Raw genomic sequence first — 21,524 nt, 5'->3', positions numbered from 1 at the left:
GCAGCAATATTAAGAATTAATTATAAACTCCACAAAACTTTACACTCCATCAGTGTTTTCTGTTGAAAATGTGTACCTCTGAGATCTACAGAATATTAACCAAAGAAATACTTGTTGTAAAAAGAAGTTAATGCTGTATCATCAATCTGTCTGCTTTGAGGATTTATTGAAATCCTAGCAAATGAAGAAAGGGTGTGAGAGACCTTGTGCCAGAACGTGTGTCAGAAGACTGATTGTGTGTGTTGTTCACAAACACAAAATGGTTACCATTCCTAAATGACACTTAAATAGCGCGTTACAGAAGCGGCACTGCTTTTGTTCACCCATAAAGCAGCCCGAGCTGTAATTTGTGGTTGAACTTGTTGCGTGCGTAAACCGTGAGTGCCCTCTGCTGCGTGCCCTGTACAATGCAAGTAACTGGAATATTTAATAAAATCACTCTTTGTTTCAGAACGAGGTTAATGCAATCAAATGGGACCCATCTGGCATGCTACTAGCATCTTGCTCCGATGATATGACATTAAAGGTAATATAATTTCCATTCCTGCCGTTCAAAAAGTAAAGGCAAAAAGTAATGAGGGCTCTGTCTGTGTAGGAATAGCTAGCTGGATGTTGTAACAGAAAAGCCCTCCTGCTGGACTGCTGATGTATGCTGCTTCTTTGAGCAAAGCAGACATCCCAGGAAAGATCGGGTTTTGTGGATAAAATTGTACCAGTAACACAGTTTCCTGATAGTATAGTTGTGTTAATTAAGGCTCATCGGTCTTTCTACTGCTAATTGACACAAGCGAAGCAAGAGACGCTTCTAGCACACAGCCTGTGTATAAGAACGGAAACTGAGAGGGCAGCAGAACTTGTAGATGAGAGCTGAGTGAATGTCAGCGTTACGAATGTTTCTTCTTCTTAGGTAGCCTGACTTCTGCTCACTTCTACTCTGTCTTTGCTATGTACCCACTGCGGTTTTCATTGCTCTGGATTCTAGACATATTACTGTGGACTACATACAGAACTGGAAATTTACAGAAAATAGGTTTGGAAGAGACTGAAAGAAAGCACCTTGTCTGTTATGCTGCCATAAAGCAGCACTGTAGTAACCATTATTGCTCTGCTTAAACATCCTGACCCAGTGGCAGCACATTTTTTCATGCCAAATTGCATGCTGTGTTTTAAAAACCACTGTGGCTAAGTGTTGTTGGTACCAGTTCCAATTTCTGACCACGGAATTTGGCACAGGAGCTAATGTTTTGCTATCCCTGGTCTCCTCTGGTTTTAAAAACCTTCAGTGATGGAGATTGCAAATCCTCTTCAGGCAGTTCTTCTTCTTCCTTTCCCTTTGGAAATCAGTCTTCTCTGATGTTGTCTTCTCTTGTCTTTTGGAGTTCTTGATATTTTCCTACAACTTCCGGGAACATGTTGCCTGTTAGCCATAGAACGTGGCTAAGGTTTGCACAACATTTCCAAAAGCAGGCTCAGGTATGCTGGTGAAAATCCAGCATAAGAACACATAGCTTACCTTATAGTGCAGGCTTGCAACAAGTGAGTTAAGTCATTACTACGTTTTTGGTATCTCTCTGAAACTGACTGACTAAATTGGAGTTATTTTCCCTGCTGTGAATTAAATTAATCTTATTTACTCAGCTGAAGGAAAGATGTACTAGATTACCTGTCGTCTCTGTTGAGCGTAATGTTTCTCTCACGCTGGAGTACTTGGCCGTGTAACACTGCATAAATAGCTGATCATCTTCCATTATCTGTTCTGTTAAAAACATGAGGAAAACAAATGGATTTCAAGAAGAAAATGAAAATTTTACTGGTGTATGAAAAAATTACTAGGTTCTAAGCAGTTGTTGAAGCTCTCTTCTCATTCTTTAAAGTGACTGCTCTTGCAACGTGTGACAATCTTCAAGTTGAAGTTCTCTAAGTAGTGACTTAAGCTTCTGTATGAAAATACAGTTACAGGCTATGAGCAGGACAGCAACTATTTAGTTGTTCTTACGTATTGAATAAATACTATTAAATGTGTAGCTCTTTCCCCTAACGAGGTTATTCCAGCATGTCAGCCAAACTGCTGCATTAAATCATGCTTATGTGTATGTCTGTGTGTCGCAATCATAAACAAATGGTAAGGATAATACAGAACTGAAATAATGCAGCTGAGAAGAGATTAGTAAAATTGCCATTTTTCCCCTTCATAATTACTCTGACTTAGATTTGGAGTATGAAGCAAGATACCTGTGTACATGATCTTCAGGCTCACAGCAAAGAGATTTACACTATCAAATGGAGTCCTACAGGACCTGGCACCAGCAACCCAAACTCCAACATCATGTTAGCAAGGTAAAAAAAAAAATACCTCCTTCTGTTGCATACCAAGAAGAAGAATCGTCTTTCTGACATGTAACTCTACTGTCACATTGCTGTCCGTCTTCCTGCAGACAATTCCAGTAAAAAGTACCTGTGTTCATAAATCAGGGGGGTGGATGTAAAGGGAAAGGAATCCTGTTTGTAAGAGGAAGAAGAAAAAGAAGGAAGATTGAGTCATGTGTTAAATCTGGCATTGCACCTTCACGTCTAGCATCTGGTTGTTATGAAAGTACTTAATGAGGTAGATTGCAGCGCATTCAGTCAGTTGGAATGTGTTCTGACCGAGGCTGTGCAACTCACCTGGGCAGATACTGACAATTTTGGACAATCTGTTTACTTGTAATGTGTTTTTATATTGGTATATCAGTGCCAGCTAACGATAGTACTATGGGATTATCAAATCAGTTCATGGCGTGTCCAGTTTGGGGAAGAGTTGTATCAAAGCTGTTGTATTTATATTGCTCCTTAATCTGGGAGTGAACAGGGAGGAACTTCACTGTCTCAGAGTTGCTCTTTTAATATTATTTTTAATACCAGTTATTTCCTTTGCCATTCTCTTAAGCCCAGTGTTTGGGATTTAGATGGAGTGTAGTGAAAAACAGCTCTGAAAAGAACCACAGTTCTAGGGAATTACAGAACGCTATTTCATTAAATAATGCAAATCCATTTGGAATAAAATCTCTCTGGAACCCTTTATTCTATTACTGACAATATGTATTTGACCTTTCTGAATAATAGCAGGTAGAATCTCAAAAGAAGGGAGCTTGGCCTTCACAGGGCTAGTGATCTGATCCTATATACAGCACACCTAGATAAACTCAAAGAGTCCTCATACAAGAATTCATTTCTGTAGATACAGTTCTTGTCATAAAAAACTTGAAGACTGTAGGGCATGTTAGCCTTTCTGTTTGAAACATTTCATGCTTAGCCAAGGAAAAAAACCTGCGGTATTCTTGTAAGAAGTTTACAGTATCAAACTACAAATTGATTAACACCCAAATTAAAATACATGGTTATGTTTGAATTCTTGCAGTGCTTCGTTTGATTCCACTGTTCGGCTGTGGGACGTTGACCGAGGAGTCTGCATCCATACATTAACAAAACATCAAGAGCCTGTCTACAGTGTAGCTTTTAGTCCTGATGGGAAATATCTAGCCAGTGGGTCCTTTGACAAATGTGTCCATATATGGAATACTCAGGTACCGTTTTGCTTCATCTAATTGCACGTCTGCTTTAGATGGCACGTTAATAGAAAAAGCATAAATGGAAAATATATGTACCTTTGTAGCATATGACCTGCCAGCCAAGGTGAACCTGATTGCGTTGGCTGATACAAATCCCAGCCTAACAGTTGAGTCACTCAGGTGGAGTGAGGAGACTGTCCAGAACATTTCTTCTCAGGCTTCTTCGTATGCTAAAACACCTAGCGTGCATGAAAATAGGTACGTTACGTTGTGCTGCCAGCTTTGTGAAGCAGAGGTGCGGATTGATTCGGAGCAATAAGGGACACTGGCTTAGTAACGAGCTGAGGTCAGTTACGAGTCTGATGCACCTGGCTTATACTTTGTGGTGAGGTGATGGCAGATTCAAACAGCGTGCAGGCTGGAGACTGGACGTATTCTGGAGAGAAGTGGGACATCATAGTTGCGTGGATATAGTTCTGGTTACTGATGCCTCACAGCCTGAATTAACAACAAACTTTAGAGAAGACCACCTCAGCCTAACGCACCAGGCCTTCCTTTATTGTTACAGAGTTGAGAAAAACAGATGTCTGAGACTCCTACTGTAAATTGCTTTCTGGAGGAGCCTGTTACTCTGCGTTACTAAAGACCAGTTTTCTAGCTTCAGCACCTTATGGAGATGACCGTAGCTGGGTGATGTGAATAGCTCTCCCTTGCCACCAGTGTCTTCTTTTTAATGTAGTGCCATGCGACAGAGAAAAACAAAGGGAACTTCTGTATCAAATATTTGCATGCTGTTTTGCTTTGTAGAGTGGAACTCTAGTACATAGCTACCGAGGCACCGGGGGCATTTTTGAAGTCTGCTGGAATGCTAGAGGAGACAAAGTGGGAGCAAGCGCATCAGATGGATCGGTAAGGAACTTTACACATTGTAAATGTTAGGTGGAGATTACTTTTCTGGAGGGTGTCAACAAATTTATACATGCCTGTCACCTCCTGTGGACAAAGCTGAAGATACAGGCAGCTGAAGACACAAGTAGCTCTGCACAGTATATTAAAAATGCTCCTGATTTGAAAGTTGTTCCTGTTGGAAATGAAGAATGCTTGTAGAATAGGTGAATATTGCCGAAGATGGGAATGATTTTTAAAAACTTACTGGATAAGAACAACAGTAGTGTTATTTCTGTCATTATTTCTCATCCGTCAGTTTTTAAGGAAGGTCAGATCACAGCGGTCAACTTTCTGATAAACAGTTGTGAGGATTTCTGAGTTTTATCCCACAGAAGTTTAGCGTTGAATAACACCTAAAGAAGGGATTTTTCAGCATGATGCCCAACATTTCATTGCATAGTAAAGGAGAAATATTGCTGTAGAAATACTGATAATTCATTACTATTTTTGCTGTTAATGTTACTTTTTAAAAATTTCAGTTGTATCATCATCTTATGAAGGATGCACATATGTTATAACACACTCAACAGCTTTTTAAAATAATTCTTCTACGTGTCTGGCTGGCATACCTACTTCAGGGCAGTATTTTTCAACTTTTTTCTTTTTTTTAACAAAGGGTACACCTATGACGTGATTCAGTTGCTTGAGCTTAGTTGTGCCATCTGAGATTGTGCCATGCCTGCCTTCCAACAGCTGCTCCAAATGGACACATGTCCACTCTAGGTTCTGTGCCATGCCTGCCAGGCCTGCATCTATTTTGGATATATTTCAGAAATGGAAGTGGACACTGTATTTAGACAACTAAATAGAGCCACCAAAACATCCATTTGTAATGCAGTGAAAGGCCAGCTAAATGTTAAATGTATGGGGTTTACTTCGGTTTTCTCCTGTGTCAGTTTGTTCCCTTACAGGCTGATTTGAAGCCGGGGAGTATAACACAGAGCTGGCTGATCAGCCTGTGTATGGGTAGGACATTCACATCACCTTCAGAAATGGTTCTTAATGCTGAATCTTTTCTCTCCAGGTTTGTGTTCTAGATCTGCGGAAGTAAAAGTGAAATGGTTTAGAAGAAATTTCAAATGGACCAGCAGTGAATGTGTGGGGAGAAGCACTCTTCAAAACTATTCTTAACAGCTCCAGAACTGTATGAACTTGAACAAAGTTAGAGTGTACCGTGAAACCAACTCTCCCTGGCCACAGGTGTCTAGTATTTTGTCGGTAACCTTCATCAAGGAGTAAAAACGCAGTCACTTCAGAGGGGGAGGGAATGGTTTCCACCTGGAACATTCAGCCTTGGAAGCATGAAGCCACCAGCTAGGCATTGCACTGTTTGGTTTGCGTCTGAGAACTTGCTCTGATGGCTGGGAAAAAAAAAGCTGTGCCAAAAAAAAAATTAATAAAAAAAAAAAAAAAAAGAAAAAAAAAGAAAAATGCTGTGATAAACCAAAAGGGAAAAAAAATCCTCCTCCATGCGGTGTTGTATTTTTTCCTTCCAATTTGGACACTACAGTTGCTCTCCCAAAGGACGTTCAAAGACCAGTTTGTACTGATGAAATGCTCAACTTTGTAATCACAACACTTTCTATTTTCTAGACTACTTTTTTTGTTCAGTGGTTTTTCTATCAGCTGGAATATTACAGCCTGGAAGATCCCAGGCTTAGGATGAAACTTTTGTTTTCCTTTTATTTCTCCCTCCCAACCTTTCCTTCCTTTTTTTTCTCCTCTTTCTTGCCCTTTTTTTTTTTTTTTTTTCCTTTTTTCCCTGTATGCCCATAGTAGATGCAGCCAGGTGGACATGACAATGAAAATTTTTGACAGACTGCTTCTCCTCTCTTCTCTCTTCCTTTTCCTTTCTTTCTCTCCGTTTAAAAGAAAAAAAAATCCTCCATGCTTCAGATCTTAGCGTCTCAAGGGCACTTTCAGCAAATTGTGTAATAAGTGCTTTATATAAGAATGCAGTGCTGGGGAAGATTTTTACAGGAGAAAGATGACTTTTAACAGAAAGAACCCAGTGTATTTTTGGAAAAAAAATATTTTTTATGTTAAACAGTTTTAAAAGCCTAAAGTGGCCACCAAACGTAGACCAGTTGTGTAACTCAAGCAAAAAGAATGACACGCAGTCCAAGGAACATGAAAGGTGCAGTATCCTTTTTCTCTTCGCTCTCAGAAAGTGCTGTTAGAAAAAAATGCCATTTGATACAATAAATACCCATCATTTATTAAGAGTCCTCTTCCAGCAGCCAGCCATTTATATAGTCTCATTTCGTTTTTGTGGCTGTTTGATGATGTACACTTATTAAAAGGGATTCATAAGTGTGAGACTATAAATACAGCATTCATTTTTTTGAGTCCATAATTTTGTTTATCCTTGGTAGCCAGGGGAAAATGCTTGTAGATCATCTTTCCTCTAGAGATAGTTCACATTTCATACCGAACATGGGCTTGGCTGCCTGTGGCCTTGCTGAGCAGTGCTGTTGTGTACTGTTCATCCCACTCAGCTGTTTCAGTTCTAGTAAGTCGGTGGGATTTTATCACTGACTTAATGAGACCAGTTGCACGAAGATACATTGACTGCATTTGTCACTGTGGAAGAATGGGCTCTTGCCAAGCTCCTGCCCATCCACGGTCAGCACGCACCGAGAAGCAGTGTCTTCCATTGCATCTGGCAGTACGTGGTGCTGCTGTCGCCCTCACTATGTGCTACCAGGAAAGCTCTGGCTCTGCGCTCGGAGGCTCACTGCACAGACAGGTTTAGCCTTGACGGTGTCCTCAGTGCAGTGCTCACAAGACAATGTAGACTCTCCATTAGGCTAGGCCACGCTAAAGGATATATAAATTGTATCTCAACATACGTACCACTATAAAGTTATAGTAGGTGAAATGATTGGAATGACAATAAAGACTTCCAAAGCACTACCCATCCACTTTGGACAAGATTTCCCTACTGCAAGCTAGACATCTGCAGGGATGCCTACTGAAGACTACGTTACTCTAAGACCAAACGATGGATGCGAAGGATGCATAGGCAGAGTTTACTGAAAGTGCTGTAAACTATCAGGCAGCCCTGGAGTGGTGGTAAGCCGTTATTCAGGCAGATCCTCAGAACTGGCTAAGTCAAACAGGTGTCCTCTCTAGCCCACAGTCTAGGCTTGTAGGAGAGAAAAACAAGCAGAGAACCTGCTTAACATCATGTGGTACCTGTCTGCCCAAAGTCGCAATTTCTGTAACACAGGATCTTCCCTTTGATTTGATGACAGCTGCTGAAGTGGTGATTTGATCTGAGCAAAACCAAAACCAGAGCCCTAGTGCTGAACTGGTGACCTGCTGAGCATCATGGCATCATCGTGGCATTTATGGAATCTATATGTCACTTTTTTCTCCTGTGTCTTCCTCTCTTTATGCTTGCATCTGTACAGTATCTTAGTCCTTCCAGTGGTACTAGCCGCTGCCAGCTTCACCTGCATTTCTTAAAACACACACATTTGGAAAGGAGAAAAGAATGAAAAGAAACAACTGCTAAAAGGGTTACTCAGTGCTGAGGTGAAAACAGTTATGTGGGATTTTGGTTATTAATGACATTTAGGCTTGTTTGTAATTTATATCAAAGAATTGGACAGTGGAAGGATTTTTTTTCAGTGTTGAAATGCGTTTATGTGTTGGTTTTAGTTTTCTGCTCCAAGAGCATGGGCTGTAGATGATCACATGGCAGTTTTGCACTGTTTTATAATAATCACATGTACTGACTGATTTAAAGTCACTGCTTTAAAAGAAAAATACTTGTTCAAAGAGAGACTTGAATTTGAATACAGAGTTTAATGTGGTTTTATAAAGCACAGTTGGGTCGATGGTTTGATTACAGTCATTGCATGTACACGGTTAGCTTCCTGGGCTGCTTTTGGGTGGTGTTTCTGCGAGTAACACAGAAGCTCCCAGTCTGCAGGCAGCGGAGGGCAGCGTGAGTGTGGCCCTGGCCTTGCCTGTGTCCCTTTAGTGATGCCCGAATAGGCCAGACCTCAGGATCCAAAGAGATGAGATTGCTGAATCCGAATTCAGCAATGCAGCGTGTCTGGCTGGCTACGTAGCCTGTGTTTCATGGTTGTTCCTGGGATAGCTACCGTAGATAACTCAGCAGCGTCCATGATGCCTGTTTCTTTTTTTCTTTCTTTAAATTGTCAGAACGCTACCTTTCCTCTGCCCACCTACATGGAGGTAAGAAGCCAAGAGAAACAAAATTGGAAAATCAGATGGTTTGCAAAGCCTGCGTGTGATAGAGGCCGCTGGTCCAGGGGGGGTTCCATGCAGACCATCAGGTTTGAACACAGCATATGTGAGAAGATAAGAAAATTCACCTTTCTTCCCCTCCCCAAAACCCTAAACACTGGAAAATCCTGAGAGATGCTGTAGTAGTTTTCAGCTAAAACGAGGCCAGCTGTTAAGGAAGGCAGAAGGTGTAGTTACGAAGGTTAGTCCTAGCCTAAGGAGCTGGTTTCTTTAGGAGGTGGGCAATGGGGAGAGAGGGGGTTTCCAGGCTGTAGTTCAACATGGACATCTAAGCCTAGACCTGCAGAAGTGCCCTCATGGGAGCTCTCGCTTTCCTGCACTGCTGCAGTGGCATCCCCCGGCTACCAGTGCCGTTCTGCGGCTCCCCTGCAACAGAGCAGCATGCAGCAACAGGCTGGTGGACTTCATTTTTTTCATAGGATATTTTTGGATAATTTTGTTTATAGTTCTTTGTAACAGAAGAGGAATTGAAAAGCCTAAGTGACCAAACAGGATTGTGAAACCATGCAGAGACTTACTGGATTTGTAGCATTGCTGGCTGTCTGGAACTGGCCTTGAAGTGACACAAAACAGTTTCTGAAAAACTACTCAACTCTGTGGGTTAGAAGGATACTGAATCTTTTATGTAGAAAACACTGGGTCCCTTATGGGGCACTAAAGGGCCTGACTTACAGGGTTATACACACATTAACCCCATGCTACATCTTAGAAATTTCCTTTTAATTTGTTTAAAAAAAAAAAAAAAAAAAGAAAAAATAGCTAATTTTAGAGCCAAGTGAAGTGCACTTTGTCAAATGTAAGGGTCTGCTTTGTTTTTGGGTTTCTTTTTCTTTTTCCCTTTTTATTTTTTCCTCCTTTTCTTTCCTCTTTTTGCCTTTTAAAAAGATGTGGTTCTTTGTCAATTGCAGAAATGTTCTTTCAGCCACTCACTGAAATTCTGAATTCTGGCTTCTGCAGTTTTTATTGTCTGTGTCAGACTTGCAGCCAGACTTGGTTCTCATTTCAGCATTTCCCAGGTTCTGTTGAAACATCAACCCTTGTTTTGTTTCTCCCCCACCCACACTTTCTTCAAATTCACCTTGTGTATTGTAGCTCATTTGTTTTAAGGAGAGAATCAACAGATCATATTCAGTGTCTTGAATAAATTGCTATATTTTGATATTAGAGAATTCTGTGCGTGTTGTTCCTTATTCTTTCCTGGTTACTTTACATCCTGTGCTGAAGAGCTGGGGTTGGGTGACTTAAGTTGTAACATGATGTCACAACCTAAAGGGTTACCCGACCCACGGGTGTATAAAGGTCACAGTCGTGGATTCATAGAATTTTGTAATACACAAGGGCATGGAGGCTTTATCCTCTGATTTTTCTTTACTATATTACAGATTATCACAAATACCACACAAATCACCATTAGCAAATAAAAGGAAATGTATATGTATGTATATCAAGCTGTTACAAGGTATTACCTGCAAGCAATAGTATAGCAACAATTCATAATGTAGCAGCAATTAATTATAGCAACAATCAATTACAGCAGCACCCAATAATAGGTGAGGGAGGGCCAAGAAGGCAGATATCCTGGTGGGAGCCTGTTCTAGACCACCCAGCCAGGATGAAGAGGGAGATGGAACATTCTACAAGCAGCTGGGAGAAGTCTTGCAATCACTAGCCCTTGTTCTTGTGGGGGACTTCAACCCACCAGGTGTCTGCTGGAATTCAACACCGCGGCCGGGAAACAGCCTGGGAGGTTCCTGCAGCGTGTGGACGATACCTGCCCGCCACAGCTGGGCTGTGAGCCCACAGGGGAGGTGCCCCGCTGGGCCTGCGGTTTGCAAACAGGGAAGGACTGGTGGGTGATGTGGTGGTCACAGGATGTCTTGGGCATAGTCATCATGAGATGATGGACTTTTCCATTCTCGGAGAATTAATGTCAGGGGTGGGATCAGCAGAACCGCTGCCTTGGACTTCTGAAGGGCCGACTTTGGCCTGTTAAAGAGCCTTGTTGACTGAGTCCCTTGGGAAATAGCTCTGAAGGGCCAAGGGGTCCCAGAAAGCTGGACATTCTTCAAGGAGCCCAGCACAGGAGCAGGCCATCCCCGTGTGCCAAAAGACAAGCTGGCAGGGAAGACCAGCCTGGATGAACAGACGGCTTTGGTGGGAACTTAGGGAAAAAAGGAGAGTTTACAGCCTTTGGAAGGTGCAGGCAGCACCAAAGAGTAAACGGAGTTACATCCAGCTGGTGCCTGCTCACAAGTGGTGTCCCCAGGGCTCGGCACTGGGGCTCGTCCTGCTTAATATCTTTATCGACTATCTGGATGAGGGGAGCAAGTGCACTCTCAGTAAGTTTGCAGATGACACCAAGTTGGGGGAGGGGGTGATCTGCTGGAGGGCAGGCAGGCTCTGCAGAGGGATCTGCACAGGCTGGATCAATGGGCCAAGGCCAATCGTATGAGGTTCCACAAGGAGAAGTGCCGGGTCCTGCACCTGGGTCACACCAGCCCCACACAGCGCTACAGGCTGGGGCAGAGCGGCGGGGAAGTGCCTGGCGGGAAAGGCCCTGGGGGTGCTGGCTGACGCCGGCTGAACATGAGCCAGCAGTGTGCCCAGGTGGCCCAGAAGGCCAACAGCATCCTGGCTTGTACCACAAACAGCGTGGCCAGCAGGACCAGGGGTGTGATCGTCCCCCTGTACTCGGCACTGGTGAGGCTGCACCTCCAACGCTGTGTTCAGAGTTGGGCCCCTCACTGCAAGAGGGACACTGAGGTGCTGGAGCGTGTCCAGAGACGGGCAACGGGGCTGGTGAAGGGTCTGGAGCACAAGTCTTCTGAGGAGCAGCTGAGGGAACTGGGGTTGTTTAGCCTGGAGAGGAGGAGGCTCAGGGGGGACCTTATTGCTCTCCACAGCTACCTGACAGGAGGCTTTAGGCAGGTGGGGGTCGGTCTCTTCTCCCAGATAACAAGTGACAGGACAAGAGGAAAAGGCCTCAAGTTGCACCAGGGGATGTTTAGATTGGACATTAGGAACGGTTTCTTCACTGAAAGGGTGGTGAAGCATTGGAACAGGCTGCCCAGGGAGGTGACTGAGTCACCATCCCTGGAGGTGTTTAAAAAATGTGTAGAAGTGGTGCTTGGTGACATGGTTTAGTGATTGACTTGGCAGTTCTGGGTTAATGGTTGGACTTGATGATCTCAAAGGTCTTTTCCAACCTAAATGATTCTGTGATTCTATAGCAGCAATGAAGTGTGTATATATATGTAATTACAGGTTACAACGAATTTATTACTAGTGAAACAAACTTATGAATAATGCAACAGCAGATACTTAGGATAGGTTAATTATATATGTGGCAGCAAGGACATTGGACATTTCGTAAGGGGCCCGACCATCCCAGAGGTGGGAGGACAAACCAAACCACTCCCAGACATGAGTTTGGTGTGGGAATAATAAAACAACAGCGAGAGTCTCACTTAAAAGGTGATCCTTGTCATGGAGTTTGGAGTCAGCCAGGCATCTCCATGAGGGTCCAGGGTCTTGTAAGAAGTTCACGCAGACCCATTTAGGAAAGGGACAAGCACGAGCAGCATGGGAAAACAGAGAAGCTCCATTTTGGACAGAAAGTAATTTTATATCATAGAGACATAAGAGGCTGTGGGACACCACCACTTCGAGCAGCGAATAGGTGCTGTTAATTTCTGGTTTTCACCAGGGACAGCCAACACAGGATGATTTCTGTTCCCTCAGATGAATTTCTATTTTGGGGGACTCTTCCTGTTCTTGCAGTTAGAACAGCCAATGGCAGTTACTGGTTCTTGCTGTCTCAGGATGCTTTCCCTTTTTTCCAGACTATCAGCTTTTCAGATGATGTTACCATTACAGTTCCTTGGGTTTGCACTTACTGAGTGTATCTCAAGATGCTTCTAGGTAGCCAGCTGTACTTCAAAATGCTGGCTGTGCTTCTCAAGGATGCTTGTGGTTCCCAGGCTCGCAGCACCCAGGCTGTCAGGCAATTTCTTTCTCAGTATTTCAGCAGACGTCTTTTGTTCAGTACTTTTTCCCTTTTAAAAGGTCACCTTTATGGCTGCTCATATCACATGTTTATTGATCAGTTTTATTTTCCCCCCATGATGCATTTACTGGGAACCTATACTGCTGGTAAGGAACCAATATGAGTAAGATTGGGTTGAAGTACTTTTTAAAATTTTCCTCAAAAGGAAGTTTCTCCAGATGAAATTAATCAGACTGTAGTTCTGATCAAAATTAATTGTTGATTTTTCTTTAGGCTAGCAAGGCTTAAAATCAACCTTGCTTGAGCAGTTGGAGGTTTTTGAAGAACTTCAGAGTATTTCAGCTTGTGCAATGGGGTCGCAGTCATGCCCTCTGGCAGTAGCTCCCACGGGCACCATCTCATAGCTCCTCTCTCTGCCTCGGACTTGTGGCACTGACACCTCAAAGGATACGGTGGGGTTTTTTTAGCTTTAACAGGCTGAATGTTGTGTGGTTTTTAGCTGGGTTTTATTCCACAAAATGGTACCCATGGTATTTAGTAGGGGGATTTGGCATGAAATGTGAGATTTTTGCTTTGTGACCATGTAACACATTGACCATTCACCCAAGTTAAGGCTGAAAGATTGCCAAAAGCCTTCAAAAGGAATTAGCCCTCAGATCAAACACAGTTTTAGGTGTAACATCATCTAATTTTTAGGTGTTTAAGGACTTAGGTTAGGTCCTTTGGGAAAACTCAACATTTGGGAAGACTCAAGTGCTAGAAAAACTAGTACGCTGATGACTAGCATCTTACACCATCATCAAATACGCAAAAAAGAGAAAGCAATGCCCTTTCATGCCACTTGTCTCAATCTGTGCTCTGGTATTTGCACATTAACATACAGGTAAGTCCCTGAAACTGTACGAGTCAAAAGCAGTAGGACAAGCACATTTGTTTGGCTCTCACAAGACCAGGAATCACCAGCAGTCTTCCTAACAGTTTCTCAAACTAAAGGAAGTGAGAGCTGAGGAAGCAGCCACAGTGGGGCCAGAGCTTTCACACGTAGTGCTATGGAAAAGCTCTCACCTGCTTCTTAAATAAGCGCTATGTGATGGTCCTATTTCTAGTCATATCATTTCCAGGCATGTTTCAAGAAAATGTGTGACTGTCAATCCAAAATTGTAGCTTAGTTTTTCTTTATTTATCCTATAAATATTTGCTTAGCCTGTAAACTATTTGACAACTGACACTGGAAGCATTGAGCAGTCCTGAACACTTGCTGCTTCTCACTGCTGTCAGCATGCAGTACAATAAAAGGGTATTTGTTAGAGCTATTCTGGGAAGATATAATATTGCAGCATCTCACTCATAACCACTCATTCCCCTGCCATCTTTCTGTGTATCATTTCCTGTCAGGGGACATATCGGCTTCATCCATTAAGAGTGCATGCAATCTTGTACCTAAGCTCCATGATAGGAAAAGTAATTTTTAAAGCTTTGAAGTCTCTTAAGTGAAGAAATTACTCACTTGGCAAGGAGTTTATCATCCTTGCTGACTCCCTTCCCAACAGGAAAGAAAATCTTTGCTTCCTTAGAGATAGTTTATTTCTATTTCCTTTTGAATATATTCACAAAACCAAACGAATACGAAACATAACAGCCACAGGAAAGCAGCTATATCCTCTTTTCCTGTTCAAGGTCTAACATCTTCTGCTTTCACAGAGCGGCTTTGGTTTCTCCGTGTCAATCATCAGTATCTATCTCAAAAGATGAAGAAAAGCTTCTGCTCACCTCTTTCCAAATCCTTTCCATTAAATACTAGGACAAAGTTGGCATCCTCGTCCTTCACTAGAGTAATTCAGCACAGTAAGAAACACACAAATGAGAACTGATTTAGTTGCAAAGCACTGCCATTCTGCAGTTCCAAAGCTAAGAATTCTCTAGGTTTCTGAAAATCAGTGGTGTCAAGGAAGCATTCATCCTGAAAAACTCTGAATCTTTTCTTCAAGGCAAAGACAGAAAGGTCAAACCCTTAGACGGGTTTTTGAGACTTTATGTAATACTTACAGCCACAGTGTCCTGCCATCTAGGCTGAAAGGGTTGTCATGTACCTGCAGAGAGTATCATCAGTGAGGACACTTAGGGTGGATGGGATCACAGACTCCTGGGAGTAACAGAAATCTGATCGGAAAGGCATGATGTTGCTATCTTCTAAGTCCCAGACAGTGGCTGCTCTTTGGTTTCTTTCCCAGAGGCTAGTTTGGGGAGAACTGTGAGAAATTCCTGCGCAATGAAATGACCACGTCTAATCGTCCACCCACTCACCTTCCTCCACAGAGGATGACACAGGCAGACAGCCTGTGGTTCACTCAGCCCACACAGGCATCCTTTTTTTTCTTTTATGTCCACATTAAAGGTCCAGGTCTCATGACTTGATCAAGAAGTACAGATCAAAGCAATTAAAAAAAAATAAAAATCAAACCTTTCTAATCTACCAGCATCAGCCTCATCACCATTTACGCCATAGAGCTCACTAACGTCAGACCGTGGCAAACAAAGGAGAAAGGCCTCTATTAGGTTTAAAGCTATTTATTGAGAAGTGTTTTGTCTCTAGCAAAAGTATTTTATTAATGTAGCTGTGATTTTCTGTCACTTTAAATTCAAACAGTCTATTGAAGGAATCTGGGTATACCAGCTTTCAGACTACCTGGGAACTAAGGAAAACCCCACCTTATCTCCAGCCTCTGCCATATGGTTCTGGGTGTAACTGCATTCCTGGGTGACACGGGGTGTTAGCAGAGCTGAGCTGTCACCCAGAGCACTCACACTAGGGAATGCTCTGATCCCTGGCAAGCCGTGCCTGGTGCCTTGAGGAAAGGGCTGTGAGAATGCTGTGCTCCCTGTCACATGAAGGCGCATGGCTAAGGCAGGGCAGGGGCACGCAGTTCCACTGCCACATGGAGCGTGGTGCTTGGTGGAGCGCTTTAGCCTAAGGAGATAGTTGCACTGTTGCTTTTTTTTTTTTTTTTTTTTTTCCTTTTTCTTTTCCTCAAGGAAATTCACTCAAGACAAAGTAGCAGGCAAAACAGGAGCAGGTGCTATCACGTGGCTATAGTTGCGATGAATGGCTGCCAGCGTTTCATGCTGTCCTGAGCCTTGGCGCCCTCTGAGGGGGCAGGGCACTGCAAGGACAAACCAGCCAACACAGCTGGTTCCTTACGCTGGGCAGAGAAACTCCACTGTTTTGAACACATCTTTAAAACATACCTTCTTTTATAAGCATGATAAAAAAGGTTGTGTTTGGTTTTACACATCTTCAAGACTTTTCAGGAGGCTCACAGACACATACATGGGTGGGTGCCTCTCCGGAGGCAGCTGGAGAGGGATCAGAGGCTGCCATTCACCTCCTGCACCCCTCTCGGCTGTGTTGTCTGAAAGCGTTCAGTGGGTCACGGGAGGCAGAGGAAAGCTGGTGAAAAACTAGGGCAGGACGTGGCTTCATCGACAAAGGCTGTCGATTAAATAATTAAATAATTAAAAAATTAACACACATGCCATCATCACACTCTCCAGAGGGAGGAACCCATCCCAATCCATCGCGGCTCTTCTCCACCTTTAAGACCCAGTTTCCTTCCCACAGAAGTGAGAGCTGAAAGTCATCCTGATACAACACCAGGGCACAAAAGGAGACCCACAGTCCCCTCAGGTTACTGCCAGCCAGGACAGAGCCACAGGCAACAGTGAGCTGCCACCTTGCCAGCCTCCCCAACTCAAGATGCTGGCTTTGCAAAGAGACAAGCATCCCCTGTGGAGAAGCTTGAAAGCTTAAAGGGCTTCTTGCTCCCCCAAAATCCGATAAATCCCAGTGACCAAGAGATGAAGGAGCAGCACAAAGTCTTCCCATCACTTTCATCACTGGATGGCTTCCACATGTCAGTGTGCTGAAATAAATATTGGTGATTGTTCTGACTAAAGGGACTCTCACAGCTCCTTGTGGCTAAGTCCTTCTTTCTGCAAAATCCTAATCTTATCTGGAAGTTGCCCAGAATACATCCCTCACTCAACATCATTAGATATTCTTATTTCAGTGGGATTGCTCTTTTCACCTTCATCAGAAGCAAAGGGAAAGCTAGGACAATTCCACTCTGAATTTTCCTCACCCCACACAGGTAAATCCCTGCTGGAAATTCTCCCTCATTATCCTCAATCCATATTAACCTAATACAGCATGAGCGATGTGAACACCCGCACAAGCTGGCATTCCCATGTCCTACACATGTATGTTACTTTCACTGCACCATGGAGCTCCTGGCTTGTACACAGCCAAATTCCAGCTCTGACTCCATCGAATGGTTTTATATTAGTCTAACTTTGCAGACACATTATAGCTTATTCTAAAACTAGGGGCATATAGTCATGTGGGCATAAAAGAAACCTATTGTAATATACATCACTAACAGGTATCTTTTCCTAGTAGTTGTTTAACACAGTATTGCATTTTTACCTCTTATTCTGCTTGTAAAAGGCACTTGAAGGGGGAAAAAAAATGAGATAAATGTAGTCTCAGCCACACAGTCTTGTAGAAGCAAATATGGCTAACATGTTAGAGTCAAGTCTGTCATTGTAAGTGTTCACATTAATCAATGCTCCAATAAATACAGTTGGCCTGAACCTGCCTTATCCCATAACTTGTTAAAACACACATGATCTATGAGGCACTGATTGAGCCTATCAAATCTTTTTTGTTATCAGCTACCCACTTCATAAAATAATCACTCCTGCAAAATGCAGAGAAGCCTGAACTAATTTTCAGGGCCCTAAAACCTCCCTAATCCTGAAGACATTCAGGTAGAGATGTAAAGCTGTTTCTACCTCTGACACATGAGCATTTCTATATTAATTAGAAGCACAGGCTTTTCTATGTGTGGATGCCACCTTCTGTTGTATTGCACGTGACCGGATTCACACAGCCCTGTAGGCTGCAGTGGGCACCGGCAAGGTCACGCATCCCTTTGGCCTTTCAACCCTCAACAGCAAAAGGTCTTCTCAGGGCTCTCAGTTACACAGCACACACAAAACCATAACCACGCCCACTGGTCCTTTCCGCAGGTTGAGCCGTGCAAGTTCACAGCTCAGCAGGTCCTTGTTGTATCACACATTTAAACATACCGAGCCGGGGCAAGGGTAGGCTAGCTGGGAACGCGCGCTCAACCATGGGGCTGTCAAAGGTCTGGAGATGGCTACAGTGGTTCTCTTTCTAGGTATGATAGTCCGATTTCTTTTCTAGGACTCTTTCAATCTTGTATAGTGTGAGCACACAGAAGCTGGAGAGAGCTAGAAAGACACCTATTCCTGTTAGCTGCATGGAAGAAAGCACCTTAGATTGCTTTCAGGTTTCGTTTTGGGTGTAAAGTCAAATGCTACCATCACTCAGTGAATTTTCTCAGCCTTTAGAAAACTTTGCCTACAAATGCCCTAATGAGCTTAGCTCTTGAGATGTTTAAGAGTTTGATTAGAGAGGTGTGGTGGGAGAACCAACTTTCCATACAGCTCACAGCATACCCTAGGGAATATAAACCATCTGGGAAAACATTCAAATGCATCCCTGAAATTGACTGTGCTCCCTGTTTTTTTCTCAATAAGATTACAACTTCTTCAGCTACCAGCTTCAATGTCCACACAGACGCATGCCTGCTTCTTAAAGGATGAGTGGCCCAGACATCATCAGACCTGTCTTAAAATTACATCACCTACTATGTGGTTTAGTGATTTCCATCTCAGACTACTGTAAACTTGAGGAATCCATGAAAATTAAGAAAAATTTAGAAGATCAGATAACTTTTCATCATGGATACACAAGGACAATTTCTGAATTACAAGCCAAGTCCTGTTATACAGAGGATGGGGGCGGAAATCACATTTAGCACTTCACCTTCTAGCTTTCTCCATGTATTTGGTCTACAAGATCAGAGGAAGGGCTTAATGAGAGGTGTAGTTAGGATTTTGGTATTCATACATATGGTGGACCTCAGAAATGCAGAGCTTTGGTATGCAAGAAGTCTGCCTATTCAAGTAGTTTATTTACTAGTGCTCATAGTTCAGCTTTGCAATTAGCCTGAACATCTGGCCAAATAAAATAGTAATTAAATGTGTGAGGCTGGCAGGTCAAATACAGTTCCATACATCCTCTTCCACCAACAGAGAATAGTTAAAAGTGTTTAAGAAAGTACTACATGATATGAGAGGACACTTTTCCTGGAGGTTTTCATTTTATCTTTGAAGGCTTAAAAGGAAGTTTTGGTGAATACAGAGAACACTTACTGTGTATGGCTGGATTTGATAAGCTGGCTGGGAGGGCGAGGAGGATGTTAAATAGAGGCAATTCTGCTGCACTGCCCTGTATGCATATATATCATTTTTATAGAGATTCCACTACAGCAATTTTATTTCAGTGCATGGATCCAACTGTTTTAATTTTTTTTTATTATTTTTATTCCTTTCAATAAATTCAGAAATGCTTTGTTGAGCTCTAATATGCCCAAAATACAAGAGGCTAAAATTGACAATTGCTGCACTCTCAAAACAGCACTTTAGCTACCTATATTTTATTAGACAATATCTGATCTCTTTCCCTATTTATGTCTCCTCTGAATCACACCTTGCTATTCCAGAGAAACAGCTGCATGCCTGCTCCCAAACTGAAGAGCTGTGTGGCTGTGAAAGAAAGCCCCTCCCACGGACAGTGCAAGGTGAAGGCCATGGACTCTGGTTGCATCTATGGACTGTTGTATTGACACCATCTCTCCCTTGTTAGCCCAAGCCATGTTTGAAACACACCTTAGAAAACAAATATTCAAGCCAGAGACAAGCACTTCCCACATTCATCAGAGCAGCCTACTGGCACGCTCCTAAAAATAAGTGTATTTGAAGCCATCATAGGCTGGAAAACCAGATGCCAGAATTAACACACTATGATGATTATTCAGGCAGAAATCATCATTGAAATGAAAACTGGGATGTTTTTCCATGTGCTGATAAGCACAAGGTTCCTCTCAGTGGACAGTGGATGGCACACAAATGAAGGCAGGGTTTAGGTCAGTGTTACAGCTATACTGTCCAGGACATGGTGCCTATAGCGTGCTCTCACTGACCCTTAGAGCACACAGTTAGTTTCCTCCCAAAATGAAGCTGGCTGTGGCAGCCCGAGGCTGCCCTGTGACATGTACAGCAAGCACAGACAGTGGGGACAGCTGGGAGATGCACCTCAAAAGCACGCTCCTGATGGGAACAGAGGGGCACCCCCTGCAGCACTTGGAGAAGGCAATGCTTTGTCTGAATTGTTGAGTGGTGAGGCAAGAACAAGGTCTGTCTGGGATGAAATCAAATGTGTTCATGGTTATACACCATCATAGAATCATAGAGTGGTTTGAGTTGGAAGGGACCTGGAAGATCATCTAGACCACCCCCCTGCCAGGGGCAGGGACACCTGCCACTAGACCAGGCTGCTCAAAGCCCCATCCAGCCTGGCCTTGAACACTTCCAGGGATGGGGCATCCACAGCTGCTCTGGGCAACCTGTTCCACTGCCTCACCGCCCTCATAGTAAAGAAATTTTTTCTTAATATCGAACCTAAACCTACCCTCTTTCAGTTTAAAATCATTCCCCCTTGTCCTGTCACTACAGGCCCTACTAAAAGGTAGATGTATGAGCAGAAACAATTAAGACACTTTAAGCTGTGGAGGAATGCCGTACGTGCATCCACCAGAGGCTGGGAGCAGCAGGTAAGGAAACTTTCCTCAAACCTTCTTTTACAAGTTAAAAACCACCATCAGCTTGCTCTGCAATGCCTCATATCACTTTCTCAGTGCACCAGAATTAGGCTAGTTGTCTTTCTTAAGCTCCCAGATGAATCCTAATTTTTTCCTGATGACTTCCCAATAGATTACTAATACATAGACACACCACACGCATCCCAAGGCCAACCTTGAAAGAACAAGAAAAGGAGGGGAGCAAAGCATGGACCTTGCAGGAGGCTACCCCAAGGCAGGGTGCCCCAGTGTCACAGCCCCCTGGCACCACTCAGGGGCTGCTCGTGGCCTCGAGGGGTCAGGGCTGGGCCACCACCGCCTCTGTCCCTGTCCCGTGTATGCCCTGGAGCAGCGAAAGGAAAGAGGGATTAGTTGTTCAGTCCTCTTGCAGGGCCTCTTACTACAGCCTGTCACCTCCCAAGTGCTTCTGTGCCACACGATTATTCCTGTGAAGCCAGAGCCTGCTTATTCGGGTTTAGGGGTATGCAGCTTGGCCCACACCCTAACATCTGAAAAGGTTTACCAACAATTCCACCTCCGACTTTTTCCCACTCTTTTGAACCCAGTTGTGATGAGTGTTGCACCAAAGATGTGGTCTCAACTTCAAAAGGAGCAATACAATCTGCTCCCAAGTCCCTCTGCTTTCTCTTTAGACTTAGCTAGGAAACAAATGACTGATGAAAAGGAAGGATCCGGTGATCTGCCGGTATTTCTAACAACTAGGGCAGCAATATAAAGCCATAAACCCACAAAGGTTTCTACAGGGCACAACGTAAAAGATTTGCTACAAACCAACCAGAGCTCTGCAATGATTTGCCTAAATAATTATCCGATCATTGTTTAACACCTTTGTAACAAATGATTAGTTCAAGAAGACAATTTATTTAAAACAGCAAATCAATTCTTTTATGTGCAGTTGCTACAGATCCTGTGTCTCGGGCCATCCTGGGACTC

At 43.3% G+C, this 21,524-nt stretch overlaps 1 protein-coding gene across 6 annotated transcripts in view; it reads left to right on the top strand.

Moving 5' to 3' along the window:
* TBL1X (transducin beta like 1 X-linked) overlaps window positions 1-9,946 on the top strand; it is a 199,894-nt gene extending 189,948 nt beyond the window's left edge. For all 6 annotated transcript variants that reach the window (XM_040582780.1, XM_040582784.1, XM_040582782.1 and 3 more), the window contains 5 exons: window positions 452-526; window positions 2,210-2,337; window positions 3,398-3,563; window positions 4,356-4,457; window positions 5,521-9,946. In XM_040582780.1, coding sequence (XP_040438714.1) covers window positions 452-526; window positions 2,210-2,337; window positions 3,398-3,563; window positions 4,356-4,457; window positions 5,521-5,547 — 498 coding nt within the window. In that variant the 3' untranslated portion in view covers window positions 5,548-9,946. The remainder of the gene's footprint in view (window positions 1-451; window positions 527-2,209; window positions 2,338-3,397; window positions 3,564-4,355; window positions 4,458-5,520) is intronic.
* The last annotated feature ends 11,578 nt before the right edge of the window (window positions 9,947-21,524 follow it).

Source organism: Falco naumanni, chromosome 2 (assembly GCF_017639655.2).
Source record: "Falco naumanni isolate bFalNau1 chromosome 2, bFalNau1.pat, whole genome shotgun sequence".
Lineage (NCBI taxonomy): Eukaryota > Metazoa > Chordata > Aves > Falconiformes > Falconidae > Falco > Falco naumanni.
Note: the sequence above shows the minus strand (reverse complement) of the source record. Positions and strands in the feature narration are given on the sequence as shown.